This window comes from Caretta caretta, chromosome 8, assembly GCF_965140235.1.
Source record: "Caretta caretta isolate rCarCar2 chromosome 8, rCarCar1.hap1, whole genome shotgun sequence".
In the NCBI taxonomy this organism is placed as follows: Eukaryota; Metazoa; Chordata; order Testudines; family Cheloniidae; genus Caretta; species Caretta caretta.
The window spans coordinates 57,350,872-57,363,073 of record NC_134213.1 but is presented as its reverse complement, the minus strand read 5'-3'; the positions used below and the strand labels follow the sequence as shown (position 1 = coordinate 57,363,073).

Below are 12,202 nucleotides of genomic sequence, written 5' to 3'. Positions count from 1 at the left end.
CAGTATTTTTATATGAAAAAACACCCTTCTGAGTGACGTAAGTTACACCAAGAGAAGCGCCGGTGTGGACAGCGCTATGTCAGCGGGAGACACTCTCCCACCGACATAGCTACTGCCGCTCGTTGGAGGAGGTTTAATTATGTCAATGGGACAGCTTTCTCCCATCGGCATACAGCAGCTATGCCGCTGTAAGGTCTCTACTGTAGACATAGCCTTACTCACTAACAGAAATGGGAGATTATATGCACAATTTCAAAACATGTGGTCTGTTACCATGCAGAAGGTTGCAACATGGAAAAATACTGACTGTCATGTTCAGTACTTTTTTGGACAATATTAGAAGTGCAGCAGGACAACAGAAAAGATCACTTTGATTTAGAAGTACTACTCCAAATACATTTCAAAAGAGTAACTGGAGTACCTAATCTGCCTACATTTTTCCTCTGGCAAGTACAAGAATACGTAACATACAGAAGTCATTCCTTTAATTTTAAGAAAACTTTACACCAAGCATTACCACCACTAGACTAAGAGTAAGTTAGGATTTCTTAGGAGGACAAAAACAACACTAGTAGAGATCTAAAATGAACTGCTTCTAAATAAAATTAAAAACTTTTTGAAAAATTTATTTTCTTGAACAATAAAAAGGACTTCTAAAAATTCCAAACTATCACTCTAGCTGTCTGGAGTTCAGACCTCTATTATCCCACCAAAGGCAAATACAGAACAATAATTTTAGGGTTCTAGTAAAATATTTGGGAAAAGCAATGAAGGAGAGTGCATTCAATACCTGAATAGCATCTTTAACTTTTGGCTTGTTATTATGGATGTAAGCTCTGCATTTCACAGCACCTTTAAGATTAATGGAACCACGGCAGACTTGCACCATTGCTGCAGATCGATGGCCTGAACTCTGGGACTGAAAAATAAACACGTTTCAATTATAATGTTAGCTATGCATCTGCAATATGGTCAGTCATGAAGCCACTACAAATTTCAATTAACAGCACTTAAACATTTTAAGTACTTGGTAAAATGTGTGTTATTCTCCTCTCGCAGTTAATACCTTTTAGCAAGTAACTTAAATATGAAGCTCCATCTTAATAGTTTTGTCCTTTTCCAGTTGGTAAATTCTTTAAAATTTGCTTTTCCAGGAACTTATAATTTCTTGCAATTAATGTATTTTATGTTTACTTCTCATCAGCATGCAAATAGACATCAATGGTGATGCTAGCAAGGTTGTGAAAATAGCTCCCTCAGCTTGTTTTTGAAGTTTGGTCACCACTGTTTTAACTGAAAATAAAATTAATTCTATAGCCCTAGAATGTGTAAAATGCTTACATTATTTTTAAACAGCCTGTTGCTAATATGAATACAGTATCTTCCCAGTAACCTCCCTTGTACACTACTTTTTGAAGCCTTTTTTTTAAGTGACAGAAAGTTTGTCTACTTACTGTATTAGTAAGTATAATCTAGAATATCTACGTTGTGTTGTTTGAGTATTTTTCTTAAAGCAGAATCATCCACCAGTCCTATAATTAATTAGGAAGACATTTTTATCTGGTTATATTTGGAACTAGATCAAAGCTAATATCCATGGAGTCCTTACCCTATTTTAGGGCAAACTATAATGTTTCTGTGGCAAGAGGGAGACCATTATGGAAATCCCTTCAGTCCGATATTCTCCTTTGACTATCCCAAAGATGTTCACAGAACAATTAGCGATTCCAGTATAAACAGTATTGTCGGAGACCAATAGTTTGACTGTAAACATCTGCCCTTTGCACAGAGCATAAATGGGCATCTCTCACAAGAAAAATAAACTTACATTATTACTATTTTGATTAAATTTAAAGAGGTCATGAACTTTGTGTAACCTTCAACAGGCCAGTTGGGCTCTGATCACACAAACTATTTGAAATAAGATGCTTTTTTGCACTTTTTTTTTTGGTGAGTAAATTAAACCTCTGAAACAACTCAACTAGGAACATCACCTATAGTCTTTAAAATCAGAATTGGATGTCTGTCTTCTAAAATAGTGGTTCTCAACCAGAGGTACACGTACCCCTGAGGGTACTCAGAGGTCTTCCAGGAGTACATCAACTCATCTAGATATTTGCCTAGTTTTACAACAAGCCACATAAAAGCACAAGTGAAATCAGTATAAACTAAAATTTCATACAATGATTTGTTTATACTGCTCTATATACTATACACTGATATGTAAGTAAATATTTATGCCCCAATTGATTTATTTTATAATTATATGGTAAAAAGAAAGTAAGCAATTTGTCAGTAATAGTGCACTGTGACACTTTTCTATTTTTAAGTCTGATTTTGAAAGCAATTAGTTTTTAAGTGAGGTGAAACCTGGGTGTATAGAAGACAAATCAGACTCCTGAAAGGGGTACAGTAGAAAAGGTTGAGAGCTGCTGTTCTAAAAAACATATGTGCTCTAGCTCAACCAGAAGGTATGGGCTTGAATCAGAAACCACTTGATAAAAATGCTATGGTCTGTGTTACACAAGAGGTCAGACCATAGATGAGCACAATGGTCCCTTCTGGCCTTAAGATCTGTAAGCCTTTTTTGTGCAGGTGAACCCATATAGCCACACAAAGCCCCACTGAAATAAATAGAGCCTGGTAGGTGCAGGATTCTGCCCAACATGAGCAGTTTACAGAATTTAACATCTCTAGGCCTCAGTTTCCCTCCCCTCCAACTATACTGTATGATCCTCAGGTGCTCTATCAGGACCTGATACTTCCACTGAAGTCAAGAACAATAACTTGGATAAGTCCCTACATACCAGAATTATATTAATTTGAACAAGAAACCAAACCTATAGTGGGGAGGAGTTGTTAAAAAAGACATTTTCAATTTTTACGTCATGCCCCTTTTTTAGGCTAGGCATCTGAGAATAAAGCTTTATGCAATACTGCACTTAACCTTACTGGCATTTTCTACACACAATGCTTACCAATTGTGTCAGAACCTTCACATCAAAGGGTTGAATACGGTGTTGAATATTTCCTCTTGAAGACTTTTTCTGAGATAAAAGGAGAAAATGGTATATGAAATATACAGAACACATATCTGTATCTACCATACCGAGGTGCTCCACTGGCCTCTAGCACCGTAGTACCAGTTTGTAGATTTTAGAAAGAAAATTGAGATATAGAAACCACCTTAAGGACACAGTTAATAAAAAGTTAGGAATCTTTGGAAAAATTTAGTAATAGTGGTTTTAGTACCAAAAAAACTGCACAGTTTTAGATGATCTCATTAAAATCTTCTTGAGTGGCTCACTCTTCACCTCTAAAAACTGCAACAGAAATAAAGCTGTTGAAGTCACCCATAAAAGTCAATCTAATCTTCAGCATATGGGCAGAATTCTTATACACCAGTCCTCCCTAACTTATCCTTCTTTTTACTACTTCTACAATCATCCCTTTTTTGCTTCAAGGACAGGTGGAGAATAGGCAGCAGGTTTAATGCAAGCAAAAGGAAGTATCTCCTCAGACAATGCACAATCAACCTGTGGAACTCTCTGTCAGAGGATGTTGTGAAGGACAAGACTATAACAGGGTTCAAAAAAGAACTAGATAAGTTGATGGAAGATAGGCAGGGATGGTGTCCCTAGCCTCTGTTTGCCAGAAGCTGGGAATGGGCGACGGGGAATGGATCACGTGATGATTACTTGTTCTGTTCATTCCCTCTGAAGCACCTGGCATTGGCCACTGTTGGAAGACAGGATATTGGGCTAGATGGACCTTTCATCTGACCCAGTATGGCAATTTTTATGTAAGAGAAAAGCAATCCTTTATATTAATTACATGGCACATGCCAGTTAGAAGTAAAATATTCTACAGAAGACCTTTCAGCCACTAATATTACCATACCAGACATTTTGAGTGACACATCGATATTAATTCTACACTATACAGCACACACCTGCCCTTCCAATAGCTCTGTGTCATCTTCTTTAGCTTGCCCGTTGATCAGAAAAACACCTTCCTCTATCTGTTTTGCCCACCGGGTTAATCCGTTCTTTAAAAACCAAAAAACACAGAAAGATTGTAAGTATATATTTTGAGAAGAAAGCTTCTCTAAAAAGAAAAAGAAAAGGAGTACTTGTGGCACCTTAGAGACTAACCAATTTATTGGAGCATAAGCTTTCGCATCCGATGAAGTGAGCTGTAGCTCACGAAAGCTTATGCTCAAATAAATTGGTTAGTCTCTAAGGTGCCACAAGTACTCCTTTTCTTTTTGCGAATATAGACTGCTACTCTGAAACCTCTAAAAATAAACTACACTTTTGGTTGAATATTGCCACAAAACCCACCAACACTCCAAAACTACTGTAATGCACGTTTAAATTAACCAAAGAAAGACATTAAATCCTAACCAAATTTCAGACCTCTCATCCATCTGCATTATACTGATAGACAACATACTACTCACAATACACCTCTTAATCTACATTTCCCAAAGTAAATAGAAACATTAATTTTAATCTTTATTGGCCTAAATATAAAGCTAATTTGCATAACCACCTATATGGAAGACATGACATGTGGATTTTGTTTTTCCATAAGATGGGGTGGGGCTTATTAATAGTGAATGGGCAATGAGAGCACCCCATTTTCAAATCCTATCAAAACCAGACCCTGCATCAAATGAAGAGAAAAAGGAAAAGATGTTATCTTCTTTACACACTCCTAAAAATGTTTCTTAATAATTTAAATAAAATAAATACAGGAAAATAAAAATCTTGAAAGATTTCTCTCCTTATGCTTTTTTATGCTTAATGCAGCAAGTGAGTTGTGCATAAGGAACTTATTACCTTATAGATTTAACTGCCAGTTACAAATCATTAATTCTATTCCCCTACCTACTCCATATTTTCATAACACATTATTCATTTCTAAGCAGTACAATTGTATGTACAATATTAAAGGAGTAAGCAATAGTGTATTGTTATTGTTTAGTTACCCTAGTATTTTTCTCTAGTTCATAGCTGACTGATGTAGCAGAAAGTGGGATGTGGATATTAACATTAATTGTGCACTCCAAGGATAGCCAGAAGGCAGACAGGCCACTTTGGTACTTCCAGTCTGCTGGCTTAGGTGAACTCTGGGAGGAAAAGACAGGGTTTTATTTTTAAAATGTAGTAAATATAATGGCTTAATACAATATTACAAATGTGAAATAAAATCTATTTCTTCTGAACTTTATAAATCTTACATACAGTAGTCGATCTTACCTTTGGATCTTGCATATCATAGGTTCGACAAAGTATCCTTTATTAATTAAGGAAAAAATTCAGTGAAATATGCTTAAAAGGAATAAAAACTAAGGAACAAAATAAAAAACAAATATTTTAAATTAACCTATAATTTATCATTTACGTTCACTATCTTCTTATTTTCCAGAGCCAAGTTTTTAATATTGTAGAGAATGTTCTCACACTGATGGGAATAAAAAAAAAAGTTTCACCTGTAAACTACACGTATTACAGAAATGATGTGCCTGCCTTTCAAATATGTATCAACACTGATTAGCTATTCATATGGATAGCTAATCAATCAATGGTGATATGTATTTTACACTTGCAAACCCTGATGTCTCCCATACTTCTCTAGAATTGTGCTCTCTCTCTCTCCTGGCCTCCTCCAGAGCAATACTTCTCCCCCATCAAACTGCTGAGCCCCAGTTCTCCATGATCCTCACCTGCACAGCTATTTCACTGACTTACAACATTCTTCCCACCATGCCTGTTACTTCCCCATCATAATCAACCTTTAAACTATTTTTTATTATTACAATTGCAAGTTACAGTGCCACAGAGAAAGACATCAGATGTTATTTTGGGTGCCTTTGATATTTAAAACAAGAACATCACTTTTACAAATTAAACGTGGGAGTGAAGTAGCGGGGCATTGTGAGAAGTAGCAATATGCACAGAGAGTGCAAGGGAAAACCTGAAGATGCTGCTGGGAAGAGGCTCTCCTTTCTGATGAGCCATAAGTGGTTCATTAAAATAGATCTCCACTCCCTTGTGCTTCCCCATCCAGGCCCCTCCCTGCTGATCACCCTCTTTTTCCCTCAACTTCCTTCCACCAGTAGAAACCCCTATATCTTTATCCTCATTCTGAACAAGTGTATAGCCTTCAACTCCGACAAGAAATATAATACAGAATGGAAATCTGTGTGCACTAGTGTAACTTCTACATGAAAACTACTACCAAATGAGTTTTATATGAAAGGGTGATCTCTAACAGAAAAACATTCTACATTTACTATCTGCAATCAGACACCATACCTCACCTACTTACATGCATCATACAAAAATTAATATAATGTAATTTACCAAGGACACACCAACCCTACAATCAATCAAAATGCATGACCATATAACCAGTAAACATGCTCAAAGTTATGGCTGCACGTGGTTGAGCAGAGTGAAGGTGGAGAATGTGGTCTGTGAATAGTGGAAGGACAGTAACTGAGCTTGAGCAGGGGAACCGATAAATTGAGTGCAGAGTAGATGCCTTGCTTTTTATGATATGCGTTGTTGGAATATCCATCCTAGCAACCCTTGACACAAAGGCAATAAAGATTTTTGGGTGGCAATAAGTATACAGTTAGACCAGACAGATTAGATAGATCCTGCACTATATTATATTTCAATACACTGTATCAAAAGACATTATATTTTTGCTATAGAAGGATACTTCTTTGTAGCAGAACAAAGATGAAGAGCCATTCTGTCAGAGACCTCCTCCTCAGTAAAACTCCAGAGCCTCTTTTTAACTACAGACTTTTCTACTGAAAAAACTAGCTGAAGAAGAAGGAAAAGAATGTTATGGGATTTTTCTTCATAGCACAAACAAAAATTAATGCAAGTAGTTATTGTTGCTGAAAACAGCGCTGTATTTCAGTTTTAAAACAAAACAGCATGTCAGTTTTGCTACAAGTCAGTTTCTCAGCTGTATAACACTTTGTAATAGAACCAAAACGGGAATATTTGCAAATGCACAGGCTGCAAATATACAAACTGAAACTGATGGAAAGATTTGTGCAAACCCTTGGGAACGGTCACTGCCACTCTGATGCCAGCATCCATTTTCCAAGGACCTTATGGCTTTTAATTATAATCTAACATAAAATCTGACAGTCTGAAGGTTGGCTCATCTCAGATCATCCCATTTTCAGATGGTACAGGAACTAAAAATACGTGGTTTTAAGTTAGGCTGGTGCCGCTGTTAAATGTCTGAAACATCACATATGAAAGACTCAAGTGCTGGAGAGGATGTTAATGAAAATATCTAATATGTAGACTTTACATTGAACAGCATCTTTCTGTACATGCTACAGTACAAAGCAGCACAACCACTATCACACAAATCTTCAAAACAAAAACAAATCTACTGACTTAAGTTCATTTTGCACTTTTAAAAAAACCCTTCATAGACTTGTTCATGCCCCGCTCATAGACCTGGTTTCTTTCTTCACCTTCCTCTTCTCAGTTCCTCAATACAATCTGACTTCATTCCCTGCAGCTTCTGATATTTGTAACAGCTTTCTCATATCTCTCCATCTCATCAACTCTCTCTTCAGACCACATCTGAAAACTTAAAGTCTCATTTGCCTCCACATTTCCAGTTCCCACTTCAAACCATTTAACTCTGTGAGACAATTTGGAAGACAGTTGGTATGAAAAAGAAAATACATCAAATAAAGTTATATAATAATAACAGAGATGAAAGAATTACTCTTATTTTGTCTTTTGCCACATCTTAGGTAAGTTATCTACACAAGTATCTGTCCCAATATTGAGTAACAATCATAATGCTTCCACTGATATATAGTGATGATCACTTTAGATAAGCTATTACCAGCAGGACAGTGGGGTGGGAGGAGGTATTGTTTTATGATCTCTGTGTGTATATAAAGTCTGCTGCAGTTTCCACGGTATGCATCCGATGAAGTGAGCTGTAGCTCACGAAAGCTCATGCTCAAATAAATTGGTTAGTCTCTAAGGTGCCACAAGTACTCCTTTTCTTTTTACTAATATATAGGTTACTATAAGTGGGACTGGTAGCACTGCCCCATATAAAAGCTGCCCCACACCACCCATTTTAAGAGCTTCTTTTCAGTTGCTTATAGCTTTGTCAAGCTTTAACCACTGGGACTGAAATTTTATATGCCTAGTGTCTGCCTCAGGCTGAATTTTTTTTTTGAAAAATTTTAGTCAAAATGGTTACAGATCTTTTCAAGAATAATGTTGTTGAAATATATATAGTTTTGCCCATGTTGAAAAATTCAAGCAATCTTTTACTGCAAACCATTTATCTGGTATATTTTTGGTTTCTGTTTCAGATAATCCAGTTAATAAATATAGCTAAGACGTCAGTGATAGAAAATTACTCTGCTGCATAAATTTAAAAAAAAAAAAAAAATCCAGCTCCTTCCTGTGGACATTATCTACCCGCTTACCTTGCGCAAAGCATTTTGGATGTCTTTTGCCAGTTCTGGAGCTGCAACAATAAATACACCAAGAACTAGCAGTCCTCCAGGGAGCATTCTAGACAACTTACAAAATAAACAGAAAAGCAAATTATTAATTACTATTATGATTATAAAGTTCTATAAACTATATCACTTGGTTTACTATTTTTTTTTTTAAAAGGTATTGGAACACAGATGTAGAATAAACTGCAAGACTAAAATTAGCAAGGCTATTTCTCAACTTCACAATCCCTTAATTTAAAAATATTCTATTCTTCCATTTTATCATCATATATTTCATGCAAGTTTTGTGCTCAAAAACTATAGAGCCACCTGCATTTTTGGAAAAGACTACTTTTTAATATTGGTTGTAGTCGTGTAAGGTTTTGATCAATTAACAAAATCAGTGCCATCAAAGGACTCATGAGAAGACTCTTTTATGCATAAAAATTAGGATTTGAAGTTCAGAAGAATTTCAAAAACTTATTTCTTACAATAAGTATACATCTTCTGAAAGTGTTTTACCTGACTAGCATGTGCTGTTACCCATTCTTCATCAATGTCAGCCAATTTTGGATGATAATTTTTGTTGCTTTCATTTTGCTCTTCTCTTGGAGGTGTTCGAATAGCCAGAATCACATAATCTCTTTGTGGGGAACACTTTAGGGGGGAAAAACAAAACAAAACACAAAAGACTATCAGGTTAGTATCGATTTTAAAAGAAAATCACAGTGTAATATATAGCACATTTTGAGCTGCTGTGTAGTTCATCTCTATAATGCTCCAGGTTTTGGGGTTCGTTTTTTTTTAAATCGCACATGGAAATATTTTCTCTCCCTTGTCTTTAACTCTTAAATGAGCTCAAAGAGGTAAAATTTAGCTCTAAACAACATTATTTAGAAAACGTAAGTCTAACAGAGGTTTGGCTTTGGTTTTTTGGGTTCCCCTCCCCCAGACAAAAACACTCCCTTGCGGTGCTTGCAACCCAAACACTGCAGTACTGTGCTGGTGCAGGACAACCTCTAAGTGAAGTTTACTAGATTGTTAATGAAAATGAATAGTCTATTTTCATTTCCCAAACCTAGAGAAATAAAAAGTCAACAATGTAAGTAGCGGTAAGTGATTTTCTTTTAAAAACTCTCCGTTTTTAATAATCTCAAAAGTAACTGGTGATAGTAAAAAGTTGTAGAAATAAGTTCTATTACTTGAGAAGCAACATATCATGTAATTAAAGAGATTATTATGCTCAGTGCATCATTTTAAAAGTCTCATAACTCTAGTTTCCTCATCTTTCAACACCTCACCGATTTACGTGCAAGGCTGTTCAAAACACAGTTCACCCCCCCCCTGCAAAAAGTATAATGGGAGCAAATACCCTTGCTCACCCAGATACTCTCCTTGTGCTCTATGGGTACGTCTATACTGCAATCATGGGGTGTGACTGCAACTTGTATGGACATACCTGAGGTTTAATCTAGCTAGCTCAGGTACCGGAGCAGAGAAGCCATAGCAGCATGGGTAATTACTAGAGTGGCTAGCCTGCGCTAAAGCCTGTGCTGTCACAGTTTCTTTGCTTCGGTACCTGAACTAGCTAAATTAAAAATCGGATACGTCCATAAGAGTTGCAATCAAAGCCCATGATACCGATATAGACATATTCTAAAACTACAATACAATTTTCCCACCACTTCAAAAGACAAAATAAGGTCATCTTTGGCCAGAAATCAAGCATTGTACATTTCAGAGAGATCGAAGTGAGAACAGAGGCTTAGATTATACCGGATTATTCAAATTTAACAATGGCAGTTGCTGCCTCTACCAGCAAAGTACACACAATGACCCGCAAATTTGATGCTGTCTATCCTTCACATAAGTCTGTAATGAAGATTTATGTATAATATGTATGTATAATATCTTCGATAGTTATCAACTTTATTGCTGAATCCTCTGCAGTATATGAACTTCAAGTGGAACAGAAATGGATGCAGATTGGAACACTTTTCCTAAAGGTGAGCAGACATGCCGTGTCCTTAAAAGCACTAGTGTAAAGAATGTAAAGCATCAGGACATCAGAACAACCAGAAGCTGGCCAAGAACACAACATAGAGGGCTGCAATTTTTTTCCAAGAGGATTCTAATTTGTTCCATGAAGAAAATGAACAAGACCACTAACCCGAGATCCAGAAAGAAGAAATAATCTATTTATACAATCTATTAATTGTATTGCAATGGCAGCTAGAGCAGTTGTTTTCAAACTGCGGGTCACGATCCAGTACTGGGTTGTGGAATGTAAGGCACTGGGTTGCAGTGGCTCTGCTCAGCACCGCCAACCGGGCCATTAAAAGTCCCATAGGCAGTGTTGCCCGGTTAAGACTGTTCTGACACTGCACTATGCCCTGGAAGCAGCCAGTAACAGGTCCAGCTCCTTGGCGGGGAGGCCATGGGGCTCTGCGCACTGCCCCCGCCCCGAGCACAGTGCCTCAACCTAGGAGCTGGACCTGCTGCTGGCCGCTTCTGCAGTGCAACGCAGTCTGCAGTGCCAGGAAAGGCAGGAAGCCTACCTTAGCACCCCTGCTGCACTGCTGACCAGGAGCCGCCAGAGGTAAGCCTGCACCCCAACCCCCTGCTCCAGCCCTGACCCCTCCCAAACCCAGAGCTCCTTCCTGCACTCCAAACCTTCATCCCTGGCCCCAGCCTAAAGCCCTGACCCCCGCCCACACCCAAGCCTCTGCCCCAGCCGCCCCACAAACCTGGAGCCCCCTCCTACACCCTAACCCCCTCATCCCAAGCCCCACCCCAGAGCCTGCCCCTCAGCTCAGAGCCATGACTCCCTCCTGTGCCCAAATCCCCTGCCCCAGCCCTGAGCATGCTCCTGAACCTCAAACCCTTCATCCTCAGCCCCACCCCAGAGCCTGCACCCCCAGCCCTGATCCCCTCCTGCACCCCAACCCCCTGCACCAGCCCAGAGCCTCTCCCACACCCTGAACCCCTCATTCCTAGCCCCATTCCACAGCCCTCATGCCCAACCCCAACCCTCTGCCCCAGCCCTGAGCGTCTCCCCCCTCATCCCGGCTCTGTTGGATCGTGGGCATCAACAATTTTCTTCAACTGGGTCGCCAGAAAAAAAGTTTGAAAACCACTGAGCTAGAGGATCCAGTCAGAGACCAACACCCCATTGTGCTAGAGACGATACATACAATTCTTTTTTTTTTAAAAAGGGCAGTCCCAACCCAAAGAGTGTACATTTGAAACATATGATGAGGCAACAGGCAGAGAAAAAACAGAACAAATAGGAGAAGGACAAGGTGACAATGAAAAAACAACAGATTATTAGTTTAGGGCATGACAAGTGTGGGAGAAATTAAAATGGTAACATATATTGTTACGTTAATTATTCACAAATATATAAAAAGTGACACTAAAAAGATCTGTTTACATAAGCAGACACTTTTAAAAAGAGTTGCTTTAAAAGTCATTGTCAAATAACTCCAGTGTGTTCTAGATCCCTCCAAATATTAATGACAAGACACATTTTCAGTGACAGTTGAATGGCTGGTAACATTTGCTGTCTGTCATTCTATTACAACTGGGTTTCACATTGATAGCAAAACATGAATGAAAATACAGAACAGAAATGGGAGATCAAGAGTCAAAATGTTGCTACTATCACCTTCACAGTCTCATTTCTAC

At 38.1% G+C, this 12,202-nt stretch overlaps 1 protein-coding gene across 7 annotated transcripts in view; it reads right to left on the bottom strand.

The window, feature by feature from the left end:
• ODR4 (odr-4 GPCR localization factor homolog) overlaps positions 1–12,202 on the bottom strand; it is a 37,410-nt gene that overhangs the window by 23,084 nt on the left and 2,124 nt on the right. For all 7 annotated transcript variants that reach the window (XR_007358196.2, XM_075131537.1, XM_048862576.2 and 4 more), the window contains 8 exons: positions 9,038–9,172; positions 8,501–8,596; positions 6,736–6,842; positions 5,265–5,301; positions 4,994–5,134; positions 3,953–4,048; positions 2,979–3,047; positions 791–919 (listed from right to left, as the gene is read on the bottom strand). Coding sequence is in view for 6 of the 7 variants with exons in the window: in XM_075131537.1 (XP_074987638.1) it covers positions 791–919; positions 2,979–3,047; positions 3,953–4,048; positions 4,994–5,134; positions 5,265–5,301; positions 6,736–6,842; positions 8,501–8,596; positions 9,038–9,172 (810 nt within the window). In the remaining variant the exon portion in view is untranslated. The remainder of the gene's footprint in view (positions 1–790; positions 920–2,978; positions 3,048–3,952; positions 4,049–4,993; positions 5,135–5,264; positions 5,302–6,735; positions 6,843–8,500; positions 8,597–9,037; positions 9,173–12,202) is intronic.